The 15107-nt window shown below is 43.4% G+C and overlaps 1 protein-coding gene across 1 annotated transcript in view; it reads right to left on the bottom strand.

Moving 5' to 3' along the window:
- LOC140731245 (hemicentin-1-like) overlaps positions 1-15107 on the bottom strand; it is a 379087-nt gene that overhangs the window by 104673 nt on the left and 259307 nt on the right. Inside the window, 7 exon segments of the mRNA XM_073052779.1 lie at positions 514-663; positions 4328-4459; positions 8026-8107; positions 10401-10603; positions 11747-11860; positions 13675-13836; positions 14565-14661. Of these exon segments, the coding sequence (XP_072908880.1) occupies positions 514-663; positions 4328-4459; positions 8026-8107; positions 10401-10603; positions 11747-11860; positions 13675-13836; positions 14565-14661 (940 nt within the window).

Genomic DNA, 15107 nt, shown 5'->3' with positions numbered 1-15107 from the left:
AATATCAAGGGAAGGCACAACTCCAATTCACAGAAGGTAGTGCTGTTCTATCTGGTGTTCTATTCCCTCTATCTGAACATTATTACTAGAACTACAGAACAGTCCAGCACATTACAAGCCCTTTAGTACACGATATTGTGACATTCTTTTAACCTACTCCAAAATCAATTAAATGCCACGGCATAAAAAGCCTACAGTACCTCTGACATCCCCTCTATCCTCCAATCACATCACATTAAAATTACACCATCTCATATATCAATAATGCAGTTATTAATTAACATACATAAATGATCAATGTTTATCTGGTCTTTGACCCATTGCTGCTTGCTCTGCCAACTTCCTTCTATATTTCAAAAATACTTAAATTGCTGTCAAGCAGTTTGGGGCATCCTGAGGTTATGGAAAGTGCTAGGTCAGCCATTACTATCATGGCTACCAGTCAGCTCAGCACAGTTGAGTGATTAATCTGGTAATGGTTCTCCTTGGTGTGTATCAGTGTCATTATCTTACCTTGAACAACCACCGTATAATGCCTGCGCACCTCTCCCACGGAATTCCTTGCCAAACAGGTGTAATTTCCACCATGGGACGGCTGTAACTGGATGGTCCGCAGTCTGCTGCCACCAGACAGAACGTGCCAGTCCAGTTTGCTGTTGCTTTCTGTTAAAACGTGTACAAAACTGTAAAGAAAGGACCTGAAAATCTAGCAGAGTCAACGGGACAAATATAACGACTCTTACTCCAACAGAAGCATGAGACACTCAACCTGCAATGCATGCATGCTCGCTGTTGGAGCTCCAAGTAGCTTCACCAAGCCTGGCACATTCTTACTATGTTGTACCGCTTTCTTAATATACTTTTGAATCAGACATTTTAAACCTACAGTCAGCACTATAGACCTGGATCCATGAACCTCAAATTCACCTCTCTATAAAATATTAGCCAACTCTTTACAACCAGTTCATTGGTTAAAAAGAAATAAATCTGCTGCCTAGGCCAAGCCCAGAGGCAAGGTATTGCCTTTCAGTGACTATGGTTGGTTTTACATGCACCTTTCATACACACTTTGTATTTATTCCACACACATTTAAAACTTTTCATAATGAGTAAGACCAAATCACTCATTTCACTTCATCCATACAGGAGGGGCAGAGGGGACGCACACAGTCTCGAAAAAGCACAAGTTTTACAGCTAAGTTGGGTTGGTGTGTTTATATCTAAAGGAAAGAACAAAAAAGGCCATTCAAGTCATCAAGTCTATCCGGAAATTTTCAGAAGGATACTCTCCCCACGGTCTAATGGCATGATGGAACTTCCTATTTCATGATGGCTCCATCTTTGCCAATCCAATCCCAGGCAGCCATACAGCATGGAAAACCTGTATTGTATCAACTACACTCTGTGGCCACTTTACACCTGCTCATTAACGGAAATATCTAATTAGCCAATCAAGTGCAGCAACTCAATGCATAAAAGCATGCAGACATGGTCAAGAGGTTCAGTTGTTGTGCAGACCAGCTAATAGAATGGGGAAGAAATGTGATCTAAGTTATTTTAACCGTGGAATGATGGTTGGTGCCAGACGGGGTGGTTTGAGTATCTCAGAAACTGCTGATCTGGGATCTTCATGCACAATAGGCTCTTGAATTTACAGAGAATGGTGTGAAAAACAAAACAAAAAATCCAGTGCGTATCAGTGCTGTGGAAGAAAACTCCGTGGTAATGAGGGAGGTTAGAGGAAAATGGCCAGACTGGTTCAAACCGACAGGAAAGTGACAGGAACAGTGGTGTGCAGAGGAGCATCTCTGAATGCACAGGACATTGAACTCAGTAGCGGATGGGCTACAGCAGGAGAAGATCACAAACATACAATGCGCTTAATGGTCACTTTATTAGGAAGAAGAGGTACCTAATAAAATGGCCACTGTGTGCATATCAATGCCACATCACACTTGACAAATAGTGTAATGTACATAATTGCCCAGAACAAGCAATCAATCTACTCTGAGCTGGTGATTTTTAATCCACACCTATTCCACCTCAACTGATCAGCAATATTTTCCAAGACTTTCTTTTCATCTATCAATCTTGTTTCCTCTTCAGTGCAGCCAGGTCATTTATCAGCAGGTCCAGGTCATTTATCGGCAGGTCCAGGTCATTTATCGGCAGGTCCAGGTCATGTATCGGCAGGTCCAGGTCATTTATCGGCAGGTCCAGGTCATTTATCGGCAGGTCCAGGTCATGTATCGGCAGGTCCAGGTCATGTATCGGCAGGTCCAGGTCATTTATCGGCAGGTCCAGGTCATTTATCGGCAGGTCCAGGTCATGTATCGGCATGTCCAGGTCATTTATCGGCAGGTCCAGGTCATGTATCGTGGCCATTCCCTGCAGTTGCACGTTCCAACTTCTCACCAATCACAAACAAGAGATTCTAACCAATCCCGCTTCGCTGAGCACCTATGCTCCGTCTGCCAGAAAATGCGGGATCTCCCAGTGGCCACCTGTTTTAATTCCACTTCCCATTCCCATTCCGATATGTCCATCCATGCCCTCCACCACACTTAGGTTGGAGGAGCAACACCTTATATTCCATTTGAGTAGCCTCCAACCTGATTGCATGAACATCGATTTCTCAAACTTCTGGTAATGCCCCCAACCCCCCCAACTTCACCATTCCCCATCCCCTTTTCCCTCTTTCACCTTACCTCCTTGCCTGCCCATCGCCTCCGTCTGGTGCCCCTCCCCCCTTTTCTTCCTTCAATAACCTTCAATCTCTTTCACTAATCAACTTCCCAGCTCTTTACTTCACCCCTCCCCCTCCAGGTTTCACCGATCACCTTGTGTTTCTCTCTGTCCTCCCCCCTCCTTTTAAATCTTCTCCTCAGCTTTTTTTCTCCAGTCCTGCCGAAGGGTCTCGGCCCGAAACGTTGACTGTACTTTTTTTTCCTTAGATGCTGCCTGACCTGCTGAGTTCCTCCAGCATTTTGTGTGTGTTGCCCACATTGTGAGCACCCTGTCAGTGGTCAGCACGTTCAGAACGAAGTGGTTTCTGGCCCCATTCCAGAAAGACCCAGGCCAACCCTCCGGTGCAGTAATGAGGTGATACTACACTGGAAGTAGTTTTGCCTTTGGCTGAAATATCAAATCCACCTGCTTTCGCAGCTTAACAGAGGATCATCACATAGTTCTCTTACATCAAAAGTACAAGACACGGTGACATACAGTACAGTGCAAAAGTCTCAGGCAAAAAAAAATATATATATAGAGCTGGGGTGCCTAAGACTTTTATATAGTGATATACTTGTCAATGTGGAGTGGAAAGTCTTTGTAAATCTGGCAGGAGCAAAGAATGTTGGGAATAGCGAGGGTGGACAGGTGGCAGAGGAGGAGTGCCAGGGTTGGGGGGGTGGCGTGGGTGCAAACACCAGGCAAGGTCATTTGATTCTGAACAATTGGTTTATTGATCATTACAGAATTTTCACTCTGGTGCTTCTTACTCCCTCGTCTCTCCCTGCCCCCCTCCCACTCTCCGTCCACAATAGAGACCCATATCAGAATCAGATTTGTCATCATTGACATGTGGCAGGAAATTTGTTTTTTTTTGCTGCAGCAGTACAGGGCAATACATAAAATTACTACAGGACTGTACAAAAGTCTTGGGCACCCTAGCGCGCGGGGTGTGTGTGTGTGTGTGTGTGTGTGTGTGTGTGTGTGTGTGTGTGTGTGTGTGTGTGTGTGTGTGTGTGTGTGTGTGTGTGTGTGTGTGTGTGTGTGTGTGTGTGTGTGTGCGCGTGTATTTGACAGAACTACTACAGTGTCAGTGACCCAGATTCAATTCTGCCACTGTCTTTAAGGAATTTGTACGTTCTCCCCGTGACCACGCAGGTTTCCTCTGGGTGCTCTAGTTTCCTCCCACATTCCAAAGGGTCAGTAGGCTAATTGGTAATTGGGCAGTGTGGGCTCATTCGGCTGAAAGGACTGGTTACCGTACTGCATATCTAAGTAAATACCAGCGAGGGACCTATTCCATGTTTCAGACAGTATCTTTAACTCAGTATTTCTGAAAAAAAGTCCTCTGATCATCATCTCAGTGCTGCTTATGGAAGCTGCTTTGCTCAAGTTGATTATCTTCAATGGTTCAGTGGTTCCATTAATGTCAGAGAACGTATACAGTACACAACCTGAAATTTTTACGCTTCACAGACATCCTCGTTTCCTAAATTTTAAACTTCTTCAAACTTCAAATTTCACCGGCTTCAGAGAGCTTTCTTGAAAGAATATTATTTTAAGTTTTGCCTCCAACAATTATCTTGTTCAGTCTTACCTACTGAATCCCCATCTTTCTGCCACATGATGGTGGGTGGTGGAATTCCCGAGGCATGGCATGAAAGTACAAGGGCATTGCCAGCCGTCTGAATAACAACCTCCTGCAGGGGCTCTTCAAATGCTGGCGGGGCTGAAATAAGGGAAAAGAATAAATAATGGGCGAATAAGTGGTAACTTAAATACTTCCAGGAAAATCAGACGAATAATTTGAATCTTCTTTCCATTTTCACAATTTTATCGCAACCTTGGCAACCCGCTACTCTTGTATGTCTTTCCTTTGTTCTTTTTTTAATAAACTGTATTACAACCTGATTTTTTTCAAATTGAGTATTTTAAGGTGAAATTGTTTGGTTTTGAATGGTGGTCAAGTATGAGGTAAAGTTAAAAACACTGCAAGTGATGTCATGGTTTCTGTTGTATTGCTAGCCAGGCAGAACCCTATGGAGGAGGAGGGGTGTGAGTGAGCTGGTACTCTGGGGCGGCACGGTAGTGTAGTGGTTAGCACAACGCTTGAACCCAGGTTCAATCCCCACCGCTGCCTGTAAGGAGTTTGTATGTTTTCCCCAGACCGCATGGGTTTCCTCCCACAGTCCAAAGATGTACTGGTTGGTAGGTTAATCAGTCATTGTAAATTGTTCCGTGATTAGGTTAGGGTTAAATCAGGGATTGTTGGTCAGCACGGCTCGAAGAGCTGGAAAAGCCTACTCTGCAATGTATCTCAATAATAAGATCAACCCTGGTTGATTGGCAGATTACTAACCCTGGAAGGCAGATTACTATCTAAATGGAGTCAAGTTAGGAAAAGGGGAAGTACAACGAGATCTAGGTGTTCTTGTGCATCAGTCAATGAAAGTAAGCATGCAGGTACAGCAGGCAGTGAAGAAAGCTAATGGCATGCTGGTCTTTATAACAAGAGGAATTGAGTATAGGAGTAAAGAGGTCCTTCTGCAGCTGTACAGGGCCCTGGTGAGACCACACCTGGAGTATTGTGTTCAGTTTTGGTCTCCAAATTTGAGGAAGGACATTCTTGCTATTGAGGGAGTGCAGCGTAGGTTCATGAGGTTAATTCCCGGAATGGCGGGACTGTCATATGTTGAAAGATTGGAGCGACTGGGCTTGTATACACTGGAATTTAGAAGGATGAGAGGGGATCTGATTGAAACATATAAGATTATTAAGGGATTGGAAGCATGTTCCCGCTGATGGGTGAGTCCAGAACTAGAGGCCACAGTTTAAGAATAAGGGGTAGGCCATTTAGAACTGAGATGCGGAAAAACTTTTTCACCCAGAGAGTGGTGGATATGTGGAATGCTCTGCCCCAGAAGGCAGTGGAGGCCAAGTCTCTGGATGCATTCAAGAGAGAGTTAGATAGAGCTCTTATAGATAGCAGGGTCAAGGGATATGGGGAGAGGGCAGGAACGGGGTACTGATTGTGTATGATCAGCCATGATCACATTGAATGGCGGTGCTGGCTCGAAGGGCCGAATGGCCTACTCCTGCACCTATTGTCTATTGTCTATTGATTCTCTGCATCTTCAGACAGCATCTGCCCTGGTTTGTAAGGAAAGGGGCCACTCCCACTCCTCTAGCAAAAGGAAAATGTACAACAGAAGGTGCTAAATAAGACTGGGAAAGTGGGCAATTATAACTCATGGCTGACTTCAGACGGGTGAAGGCAGGGCAACAGCTGCACCATGTTTTAGCACTTGAGTGATCCCATATTTCAATGCAAGGCCTGGTTACCTTTCCGTGGGGACAGACAAGCTGCAGGATGATGCAGATCAGGAAGCTCAGTGGTAAAACAAAAGACCAGAAATGCTGGAATCTGGAGCAACAGGCAAAAAGCTGGAGGGAGGTAGTGGGTCTGGCAGCATCTGAGAAGGGAAGTGGACAGTCGATATTTTGGGCTGAGACCCTGCAGAGTCCAGATGAAGGATCACAACCTGAAATGTTGATTTTTATTTCCTTCCGTAGATGCAGCCAGATCTGCTGAATTCCTCTGGACTCTTGATTTTAAGCTCAATGTCCAGAACCAAGGGAGGTAGCTCAGTGAAGTCTGGCAGGCTCTTCCGAAAGGGAATCAGAAGAGTTCCAGATCTGGAGGGGCTTTAATGTGAGAATTGGAAGAATACTCTACTGCAAATGGGCCAGACAATTAAACATTCTGGGAAGCCATCTTCATCCTTTCCATACGATGCCATCTGCATCAGCCCAGCTGGAAAGCCCAGATGATATCCCTTCTCAGCCCTAGTTTAAATGCCATTAGGGCATCATGGTGTTCCAGGGAAACACATACAAAATCCTGGAGGAATTCAGCAGGTCAGGCAGCATCTATGGAAAGAAACAAAGAGTTGACGTTTCAGGTGGACTTTCTTTTCCCTTCATTCTTTTGCATAGGTGCTGCCTGACCTGCTGAGCTCCTCTGGCATTTTGTGTGTGTTGCTATGGAACAGATCTCATCAGTCATATTATGTATGTTTTGCTGAAAGAAGTGGGGGTAGGGAAGCCCGAAATAAATGAACTCAATAACTTTGCATAGTCAATTGAAAACCTCTTCCAAATTGCTCTAGGTTATCCCGGTCTGTCTGTCTAGCAAGGTAGTAATTACTTCCTAGTTACTTGATAATCTAAAACAGCTTGGAGGGGTCACTTAACGCCGATGAGGAAAGTACAGAAAATCCCAGAAACACTCATCAGACCAGTCCACATCTATGAAGAGCAAGCAAGAGCTAACATTTCAGGCTGATGACTTATAGAACAGGGGCAAAGAAAGAGGGACAGTTTGGCAAAAGGTAGAGAGCAGAGGAAATTAAATGGGAAAGATGTCGACAGTGTTAGACAAGGGGTGGGTCAAGAAGAGGTGGAATCACCCAGGGATTATTGGCTGTTTTCGGGCTGAGACCCTTCATTAGGATTAATGGCACGAGTTCCCATCACTATTTAGCAGTTGTCTCAAGATGGAGAAGGCATGGAAGGTTATAGGGAGGGAGGAGGAATATTGTGAGTGGCAGAGTAGGAATGAATGGCCTACTTCAGTTTTTATTTTTATCCATTGTCAAATGAGCAAAGTCTAAGCTTGCTGAGACCAGAGAGGAGAACATTTTAACAGCTCATACTCTACCCCACTCTTGGTTAGTTAGGTTACTGCCTGTTACAGCACTAGCGAGTGAAGCAGCAATGGAGATACTCCACCTCTCTGTGTAGAAGGATTCTTCATTGCTGTTTCCGTAACCATTTTGTTTTACTCGTCTGGGTTGTTAACCCAGAGCTGAACCCCTGAACCTGGTGGACCAATGGACATTCTTAGTCTGGCCTCTACCCTTTGACCTGTTTGGCATGGGTGACCCTACCAAGAGCCAAAGCACGAAGCCCTGACTCCAGTCAACACCACTCTCTGGGTCATTGAGGCACGCAAGCTTCCAAACCATGACAAGGTTGTGGTCCTCTTGGAGGTTTTGATTAGTAGGGCAAGTGTGGCAACAACCCCATCTCTTAACAGACAGAAGCAGCAACAACAACAAATTTGGTCTATTTTCTTATCCTCTTAAATGCTTAATCCACCTTGTTGTGGTCCTACTCATTGTGTTCAGTCTGCTGAAGTAAAGAGGCAGCCACCCAAAATCTTAATTAAAGATACTTAAGTACAATACACAGAGCCATCGGTTGTTTGACAGTCAACGTGCTGCCTGTCCTTACAGTGCACGTTCAGCTTGAAGCTCCTTTTCATATGTCCAGCCAAGTTGGTGACTCTACACGTGTATTGTCCAGAATCGGTAACCTGAAACCAGAAAAAGTTAGCCGAAGGTTGTAAGTGTGTGGCTGTTGTATATGGTCCTATAAACGAGCAAGATGAACATTCAGTCACAGTCCTAACAGAAGAATTCAGAAATCTGAAACATAGAAACAAAATCACAACCCACTTGGTACTCGGTCTTCCAGCATTCATTCCAGGAAAGGAAGGGTAATCAGGCATATGATGTGCTGGGTGACTCAGTCCAAGAGCTACAAGGTAAGGACAAACTCCAAGGCAGAGTACAAAGTAAATGGCAGGATACTTGGTAGTGTGGAGGAGCAGAGGGATCTGGGGGTACGTCCACAGATCCCTGAAAGTTGCCTCACAGGTAGATAGGGTAGTTAAGAAAGCTTATGGGGTGTTAGCTTTCACAAGTCGAGGGATAGAGTTTAAGAGACGCGATGTTATGATGCAGCTCTATAAAACTCTGGGTAGGCCACACTTGGAGTACTGTGTCCAGTTCTGGTTGCCTCACTATAGGAAGGATGTGGAAGCATTGGAAAGGGTACAGAGGAGATTTACCAGGATGCTGCCTGGTTTAGAGAGTATGGATTATGATCAGAAATTAAGAGAGCTAGGGCTTTACTCTTTGGAGAGAAGGAGGATGAGAGGAGACATGATAGAGGTGTACAAGATATTAAGAGGAATAGACAGAGTGGACAGCCAGCGCCTCTTCCCCAGGGCACTACTGCTCAGTACAAGAGGACATGGCTTTAAGGTAAGGGGAGGGAAGTTCAAGGTGGATATTAGAGGAAGGTTTCTCACTCAGAGAGTGGTTGGTGTGTGGAATGCACTGCCTGAGTCAGTGGTGGAGGCAGATACACTAGTGAAGTTTAAGAGACTACTAGACAGGTATATGGAGGAATTTAAGGTAGGGGGTTATATGGGAGGCAGGGTTTGAGGGTTGGCACAACATTGTGGGCTGAAGGGCCTGTACTGTGCTGTACTGTTCTATGTTCTATGTAATGTTGGAGCTCTATGAACCTCCAGTTAGACCAGTTAGAGTATTGTGTTCAGTTCTGGTTGCCTCATTACCGGAAGGATGCGAAAGCTTCAGAGAGGGTGCAGAGATGATTTACCAAAATGCTGTCTGGATTTGAGAAAAAAGCCTTATGTGGAAATATTGAGTGAGCTAGGACTTGTCTCTTTGGAGTGAGGGAGGATGAGAGGCAACTTGCTAGAGGTGTATAAAATTGTGAGAGTGGACAGCCAGCAGCTTTTTCCCAGGACCAATAGCAGAGGACATATGTTTAAAATGAGTGGAGGAAAGTTGAGGAAGATGCCAAAGGTACAAACTTTTTATACAGTTGTGAAATCTACCAGAGATGGTGGTAGGGGCTGATATAATAGGGACATAAAAAACCTCTTAGATAGGCACATGGATGTAGAAAAATAGAGAGTTGTGTAGGAGAGAAAGGTTAGATTAATCTTGGAGTAGATTTATATTGGTTGGTACAATAACGTTGGCCAACGGGCTTGTACTGTGCTGTACAGCTAACTCTATGTTCAATGTTCTTAAATGGTGGAATGTTGGAGGTCAGAAAAGTGTCAGTGACCAGCTCATTCCTGTATTCTGCCTCACAGTTTAAGAAAGCTTCTCCAAACTTCAACGCATTGACTTTTTCTTTAAAGAGTTAAGATTTGTTGAGGATGGGAAGAGATGCGGCATTGTAGAAAGCAGACACCATGGACCTCTGGAAGTTATGTTACATTGCAGTAGATGTGGGAGATCAAACTGGAAATCAAAAAGTGGACGGCAATAAGAAATGCTAATGTTTTCTCTGCAACCAATATGGACTTGTGTTTGCAAAGTTACATCCAGTCACGACAACTTTAACCAAAGTGTCAAGGATCAAGGATCAACCTTCTTTGATATATTCAATTATATTTATTAGGAATTTGCTCGTATTCAGATTCACTTATCACATGCACGTCGAAACATACAGTGAAATGTGTCACCTGCATTAACAACCAACACACTCAAGGATGTACTGGGGCCAGCCCACAAGGGCTGTCGACCGTTCCTGCGTCATGGTGAGTCATGCTTAGGACGTGCGTGACATGCAACAAGAAACAGCATGTCAATCAAAATGATCAAGTGGGAGGTGACATTACCTGTCATCTTCACATACGATAATACACACTTTGTTCTAGACATAATATGGAAACAGGCCATTTGGCCACTGAGTCAGTGCTGACCATCATGCATCCTTCTACAACGTTTGTATATGAACAGCAGTTAGTTGTAAAATTCTGAAATACCGAACACAGAAATTACCTGAACATCCTCAATTTGGAGTACTTGCCCCTCAGAGAGGATGCGGGCACCATTTCCCAGGGGCAGCTGGTGGTCATTTTTATACCACAGGACTGTAGGAACTGGAACAGCATCTGACTCACATCGGAGGGTGACCGTCTCCCCAACACGTACTGTGATGGCTTCTGAGTAACGGTCGCCATTGTGTTTAATGGTGGGCGGGGCTTTAAAGGAAATGTTTAAAAGACATTGACTAAAAATTATAAGAACACTCTCTGCTAATATAAATAGATGCATCCAAAATTGATTTCAGGTCCTCCCCAAGATCTAATCTTCCCTCTTCTTTACCCACAAGATTAAGTGATTAAGTGTTAATAGATAAGCTGTGTGTGTGTATGTATATATATACACACACATGCAGACACACACAATGGATTCTGGTTAATTGGGCCATTGGTTAATCCAGGCAGCCACTTATTTGGGACAACTCTTAAAAAGCAAAAACTAATCAAGAAAATAGTTGGGATTCCCTTCATTTATCTGGGCACTACACTGCTTGGGGCAGGAGACAGTTTCAGAACAGGTTCTAACGAGAGTCAGTTGTGAGCATGTACATAGCCATTAGACACTAGACTATGCTCAGAGTGAATGGGATTTAAATGGCGTCAGTTACATGTGTTTATACTCAACAAGCAGTGATTTTTGTCACTGGTAGCTGACGAGAAATAAGCAGTAAGGCAATTCAGAACTGTTTTGCTCACTGCAGTTTCAAGTATTCAGGCTTGGAGATGCCAGACCAGCCGGGAGTGACAATGTAACAATTTCACTATTCCAACAAATCAAGAACTACAAAGAATTTGAAGGTATCAACAATCATCTTGAATGTTACAATGAAACTGAAGATTTGGAGGATGCAGTCATGGGTGGAATGTATGAAGGCAGTCCATTATCTACACCAGGTTTCTGTGCTGATTTTGTTCATTGCATACACTGAGTGAATTCCTCCATTGATAACTATTTGGAACTAATACATAGTTTTATAGTATTGCGGTACATTATTGGTAGTTCTAGTTTGTTCTGTATTTCATTTAAATACATAATTTGTTGCTCAGTTTGTGATTTTTTTATATCTTGTTAACTAATTGGGGCCGCCACTTAATTGGGCCAAAATGTACAGCTCCCTGTGTGTCCCAATTAACTGGAATCCACTGAAGATACAAATAAACAGTTTATTATACTATATAGTATCTGCACTTTATATAAACTATATCATTTGTAGTATTTTTGTCAGAAAAATGTAGTTTGTTGCTATATTCCTCTGAATAATCTATTCCTCATATCCCATAGTCATGGGTGCAGAGACCTACTATTTACACGGAGGTGGATATGTTTCTCATCACTGCCTGCTGCATTGGCAGCAACGCAGGTGTATTTGCCACCATGTTCAGTCTTTGCTCTGGGAATCTGAAGGATGTGGCCACCTGGAATTGAAACGAGAAGAAAAGATCAGAGACTGTAGCACAGTTGTCCAAGGAAACAAGGAAAACGAGTGTGAAGCAACCCGATCGGTTAAGGTGTGGAAATTGAATTTTGCTCCTTGTGTTAATCAAGAGCTCTTTGTGATTGAGATTTAGATTTTCCTCTTACATATTCAGCAATCCTTGTGAATTACTGGACTCCACTTTGAAGCCAATGCATTCTGCTCTCACTTACCTGTTTTCAAAAACTTCGTTGAAATAAGTCAAATCGGCTTGTCATATCAAAACGTGTCTAGTCAGAGAGTAAAATAAAAACATCTTGAACATCTCTTGCTGAGACCTGTCACTGGATAGAGGCAGCGGATCCTCTCTGGAGCTCAGTCAATGTTCATGTGCGAGCCCAAACAGGATTTTCAGAATTTCACAGTGGATGCGACGTAACCAAACTAACCACATCTGTGAGCCAGTCCCCATTAGAGGATCAGCAACTTTAAATTCCTCAGTGCTATCATTTCAGAGGATCTGTCCCGGGTCCAGCGTGGAAGAAAGCACGGCAGCATCTCTACTTCATTAGAAGTTTGCAAAGATTCAGCATGACACCTAAAACTTTGACGAACTTCCACAAATGTGTGGTGGAGAGTACATTGACTGGTTGTATCATGGTCTGGTATAGAGACACTAATAGAAATCCCTACAAAAAGTAGTGGATAAGGCTCAGTCCATCACGGGTAAAGCCCTTCCCATCACTGAGCGCACCTACATACATGGAGAGTTGTCGCAGGAAAGCAGCATCCATTATCACGGACCCTTCCACCCAGTTCATGCCCTCTTCTCACTATTACCATCAGGAAGGTGGTCCAGGAGCCTCAGGACTCACAACACCAGCTTCAGAAACAGTTATTACCCCTCAACCATCAGGGTCTTGAACCAGAGAGCAGAACTTCACTCAACTTCACTTGCCCGTCACTGAACTGTTCCCACAACCTATGGACTCACTCTCAAGGTCTCATTTCATGCTCTTAATATTTATTGTTTTTTAAATTATTATTATTATTATTATTATATTTGCAGTATTTTATCTTTTGCATATTGCTTGTTTGTCCATCCAGTTGGGTGTGAACTTTCACTGATTCTAATGTATTTCTCGGATATACTGTCTATGCCGACAAGAAAAAGAATCTCAGGGTTGCATATAGTGAGATATATTAACTTTGTTAATAAATTTACAAACTGAACTTTGATTGCTGCATCTTCCAGGGAAGTCCACCAAGGGTCAATTGGAACCTGGGATCTCCCTAGCTGCTCAGTGACAGACATTGGATTGAGCCCTGGTCCCTCAGTACGAGTGAATATGACACTCCTCTAGTGTCTGTGTTCCAGCTCACACTTCATTCTCTCTCTGAGTAAGGTTTAGATTTCAGCTAATTTCAAGTCAAGCTGAAAAAAAAGGGGAATAACGTACAATCTCCAGATTGACTCCACATACCCAAAACGAATAAAGTGTCAACTTGATACACTTGAATAATGCAAGATTGCGTTCTCAGTATCAAATAAAATAACCAAGTTACATCTACAAATGTTTACATATCAGAAAAGATGATCAAACGATTCATCTATAACTGGTTTGATCTGTTTGAGTGTAATAAAGAGATGTAGCCATGTTGCTGGCACTCTCCAGTGAGGAGCTCTTAACAGTGACAAGGTTATTAGGGAATGCTGGACTATGGACAGCACTTTGCAAAATGATACCACTTTAGAGATAAAAGGCTGTTCCCTTTCAGCCACGTTCACTCTGACATTTCTTGTCAACGTCTCACCTGGGAGAAAGACGATGTCACTGCTGACCTCCAGCTGGAGCCCGTCTTTGTACCATGAGACATCTGCCACTGGAACTCCTCGGGATTCACACGTTAACCAAATGGGATTGTTCACCACAACATTTATATTCTCTGGGTTGGAGCCAAGTACTCTTGGAGGCACTGCTCAAAGAAAGAAGATATGGATCAAGGCTGACTAATCTTAGTCTCTGTGCCAGCACCAGACTCCACATTTCAAGGGATTAACATGATTAGAACTTCCATCATTTCTGAAGCAATTTTCTTTTTCAAAAATGTAAGCACTGGCCCACAGAAAAATGTATTACATTTATTTACTGTTATTAACATTGTGATTTTATCTCACCAATGTGGATAAAGAGTTGATGAGTTCCTGGAAAATATTTTATGGAAAGAGATGGTGAATTAAGTCTTGATCTCGGCCTGAGAAAGATACACAAAGTTCAGAGGAGATACCACCAGTTTGGTATTAATAAAATCAATACAGTCAGGAGGGGAAAAAGATTCTGTAAAGCAGAGATGTGAAAAATATTACCTATCAGACTAAAAGCTTTTCACAAATATTGTGTGCTTCTGGGCCTACTGTATGGGAAAACCCAATTCCCCAAAATGAAGTATTTAATTCAATATTATAGTGTTAAATACACTCCTGGTATTTCTCTAATTTAGTTTTGTGTTGAAGTTCTCCCCGTGCCTTTGAAAAAATACTTTGTGATGGTTTTCTATATTAAAATCACAGCTTTATGTAAATTCCCTGATATTGATAGAATGACCACCCACAAACACCCCCCCCCCCCACCACTACAATGCCACTGAAGACTCAAGCGCTGTGAGATCAGGTTCTTGAAGCTTGAAGAGCAGAGATCACTTACCTCGAACGTGGAGGCTGAAAAGCCTCTCTGTGGTTCCAGCTGGGTTTTCAGCGATGCACAGATAGCCACCTGAATCAGATAACTGCACGGAGTCAATCTGCAGCAGAAACATAAAGAAACGTATCAATCAACCCCCATCAGAAGATAACCGAGCCAGAGGATGGAACGGAGGTTCCTCCATAACCAGGCAGTCTCTCACTGGACTTGATTCCAGCAGGTTGAGTATATTCACTGAAAGAACATACAAATTCAGGAGTGGGCTGCCCAGCCCTTCTAAATTGCTCTGCCATTCAGCAAGACTTCTGAAAATCCAGCTCCAAGAATCCACTCTCCTGCTCAAACCACACCGATTCCTCAGTGTTCAAAAACTTATCGGACTTATTCAGAGGCAGAAAAGCCAGCCCTTTGGAGCAGAGGATCTCAAAAGTTTACAGCGTTGAGTGTAAAACACTTCCTCCCGGCTCAGTTGTGAACAGTGAACGGTTAATCTGAGAGCACAGTCATGGTGCCATAGTGTTGTCCAGTAGCGAAACAGGCCATTCA

This window comes from Hemitrygon akajei, chromosome 7 (genome assembly GCF_048418815.1).
Source record: "Hemitrygon akajei chromosome 7, sHemAka1.3, whole genome shotgun sequence".
NCBI lineage: Eukaryota > Metazoa > Chordata > Chondrichthyes > Myliobatiformes > Dasyatidae > Hemitrygon > Hemitrygon akajei.
The sequence above is the reverse complement of the archived record's forward strand: the minus strand, read 5'-3'. Positions and strand labels throughout refer to the sequence as shown.